The sequence below is a fragment of the Empidonax traillii genome, unplaced genomic scaffold (genome assembly GCF_003031625.1).
Source record: "Empidonax traillii isolate 1590-97213 ecotype Southwest subspecies unplaced genomic scaffold, ASM303162v1 scaffold2786:size18050, whole genome shotgun sequence".
Classification (NCBI taxonomy): Eukaryota; Metazoa; Chordata; class Aves; order Passeriformes; family Tyrannidae; genus Empidonax; species Empidonax traillii.
Window position 1 is genome coordinate 8,434 of NW_020957979.1, and position 3,191 is coordinate 11,624.

The window sequence follows — 3,191 nt, forward strand, 5'->3', positions numbered from 1 at the left end:
TGGGATCGGGCTCTGCTCCCAGGAACCAGCAGCAGGACAAGAGGGCTGGGCCTCCAGCTGGGCCAGGGGAGGTTCAGGTGGGCTATGGGGAAGGGATTCTTTCCCTGGAGAGTGCTCAGCCCTTGGAATGGGCTGCCCAGGGAGGGGGTGGATTCCCCGTCCCTGGAGGTGTTTCAGGACAGGCTGGATCCATCAGTGCCATGGGCTGGGAATTGTGGCAGGCTCGGAGCGAGGGTTGGGCTCGATGATCTCAGAGCTCTTTCCCCATCCCAGCTGATCCTGTGGTTTTCTGATTCCCAAAACCCCCGGGATTATACGTGCTGGGGTTCAGGTGGGAACGTCCAGCACCTCCCCCAGGGGCGGGGAGTTCCACAGTGGGCGATTTAACTCCGTGAGTCACGGGATATTTTTGGAGTCTCCGATAGTCTGGGTGGTTGCAGCTGCCCCTCAGGCCAGTCCAGTCGGGCCCATTAGCAGAGATGTCCCCTCAGGTTGGGGGTGAAGGTGCTGGTGCCACCCCGGGGTGGGTGTGAAGGCAAAGAAACACCCCTTGGAGGGCTCTGTGACACCCGGAGGTGTCCTTGGATCAAGGATTGGGCTTGATGATCTCAGAGCTCTTCTCCCAGCCCTGTTGGATTCTATCCCACCATTCCATGTTTAGCATGGAGGGCACCTGGGTGGGGGCATGGAGGTCTCTCCACCCAGGGATTGGCAGCTGCTTTCCACCTTTAAATTCCGATTTTATCTCTGTCCCCCATCCCGGCGGAGCGATAACCCGGTGCCGTCCCTGCCGTGGCCACAGTGGGGGTGTCCCAGGGCCAGCACCCCAGGGAGGGGACAGTGGCACCTGGCAGGGGGTGACAGAGCCATCCTGTCCCCGCAGAACTCGGTGAAGGTGATGTACAAGTGCCTGTGGCCCAGCTGTGGGAAGGTCCTGCGCTCCATCGTCGGCATCAAGCGGCACGTGCGGACCCAGCACCTCGGGTAAGGACGGTTCCACCTCGGGGTTCCACCTCAATCCCTGCCCAGACACCAAATCCACGTCCCTGCCTGCTGTGTCATCCCTAATTCCTGCTGGGAATAATCCCAGTGCTGGAAATCCTGCCTGTGGTGCCAGGATTTCACCTCAGGATTTCACCCTTGGGGAAGCCAAATTTCTCCTCAGGATTCCACCTCAATCCCTGCCCAGACACTAAATCCATGTCCCTTCCTTCTCTGTCATCCATAATTCCTGCTGGGAATGATCCCAGTGCTGGAAATCCTGCCTTTGGTGCCAGGAATAATCCCAGTGCTGGAAATCCTGCCTTTGGTGCCAGGATTTCACCTTTGGATAAGCCAAATTCCACCTCAGGATTCCACCTCAATCCCTGCCCAGACACCAAATCCACGTCCCTCCCTGCCATGTCATCCCTAATTCCTGCTGGGAATAATCCCAGTGTTGGAAATCCTGTCCTTTGGTGCCAGGATTTCACCTCAGGATTTCACCCTTGGGAAGCCAAATTTCTCCTCAGGATTCCACCTCAATCCTTGCCCAGACACCAAATCCATGTCCCTTCCTTCTCTGTCATCCGTAATTCCTGCTGGAAATGATCCCAGTGTTGGAAATCCTGCCTTTGGTGCCAGGAATGATCCCAGTGCTGGAAATCCTGCCTTTGGTGCCAGGATTTCACCTGAATTTTTTTAGGATGGAAAAGGGTTTTGTTAGGAAAAAACGGTGGGGTTTATGGGGAAAAAATGTCAATGGGTTTGGGGAAAAAAATGATGGGTTTTGGGGGAAAAAAAATCAGTGGTTCAGGGAAAAAAAATTGTGGATTTGGGGGAAAAACAATCAGTGGTTTTGAGGGAAAATAGTGGGTTTGGGGGAAAAAATATGAGTGGTTTAGGGAAAAAATGGTGAGTTCTGGGGGGAAAAATTTGAGGATTCTTTGGTAAAATTGTGGGGTTTGGGGAAAACGTGGAGGTTTTTTTGGGGGGATGGAATTGAGGTTTCTCTGGTAAAATTGTGGGATTTGGGGAAAAATATGAGGGTGGGTTTCTTTTAGGGGGAAATTGTGGTTTCTTGAGAAACAAACGGGGTAAAAAAATGAGGTTTTTTAAAATATAGGGTTGGGGGGGCAAAATTGAATTTTTTTTTTTTTTAATTTTTTAAAATTATTTTTTAGGAAAATTTGGAGGTTTGTTTTTTTTTTTAAGGAAAAAAATACAGGTTAAAGCTTTGAGAACTACCCAAGTGGGGGAGGTTTATTTTACTGCCGTGAGCGGTCCTGCAGTGCCATCCAGTGCTGGATAAAATCACTGGGAAAAACAGCACCAAAACAACCTCCAGGAGCTCTTTATTCCCTGCTGGATGAACCCCGAGGGGTGGGGGTGGTTGTTCCAAGCGAAAATTCCCAACCGAGAGCTGGAGAAAGCGCTGGAATTGCCGGCTGAAAATTCCCGACCGGGAATAAAAACCCCCATGTTTTTACCCCATTTGTTTCTCAAGAAAACACAGTTCCCCCCTAAAAAAAAAAACCCTTCATATTTTCCCCAAAACCCATAATTTCACCAGAGAAACCCAAATTCCCCCCCCTCCAAAAAAACCCCTCACATTTTACCCAAAACCTCTCAATTTTACCAGAGAAACCTCAATTCCCTCTCCCCCAAAAAACCCCACACATTTTTCCCCAAAACCTCATAATTTCCAGAGAAACCTCAATTCCCCTCTCCCCGCCAAAACCCCACACATTTTTCTCCAAACCCCATAATTTCACCAGAGAAACCTCAATTCCCCTCTCCCCCAAAAACACCCCACACATTTTACCCCAAACCTCTCAATTTTAACCGAGAAACCTCAATTCCCCTCCCCCTCCAAAAACCCACGTTTTTCCCAAAACCCCATAATTTCACCAGAGAAACCTCAATTCCCCTCTCCCCCCAAAAACCCCACACATTTTTCCCCAAAACCCCATAATTTCCAGAGAAACCTCAATTCCCCTCCCTCCAAAAAAACCCCCACACATTTTACCCAAAACCTCTCAGTTTTACCAGAGAAACCTCAATTCCAGCCCCCCAAAAACCCCACACATTTTTCCCCAAACCCCATAATTTCACCAGAGAAACCTCAATTCCCCTCCCTCCAAAAAAACCCCACACATTTTTCCCCAAACCCCATAATTTCACCAGAGAAACCTCAATTCCCCTCTCCCCCA

At 50.2% G+C, this 3,191-nt stretch overlaps 1 protein-coding gene across 1 annotated transcript in view; it reads left to right on the top strand.

Annotated features, from left to right (window-relative positions):
• ZNF395 (zinc finger protein 395) overlaps positions 1-3,191 on the top strand; it is a gene marked incomplete at its 5' end in the record, with an annotated part of 13,752 nt that overhangs the window by 6,249 nt on the left and 4,312 nt on the right. Inside the window, one exon of the mRNA XM_027910147.1 lies at positions 884-984. Coding sequence (XP_027765948.1) covers positions 884-984 — 101 coding nt within the window. The remainder of the gene's footprint in view (positions 1-883; positions 985-3,191) is intronic.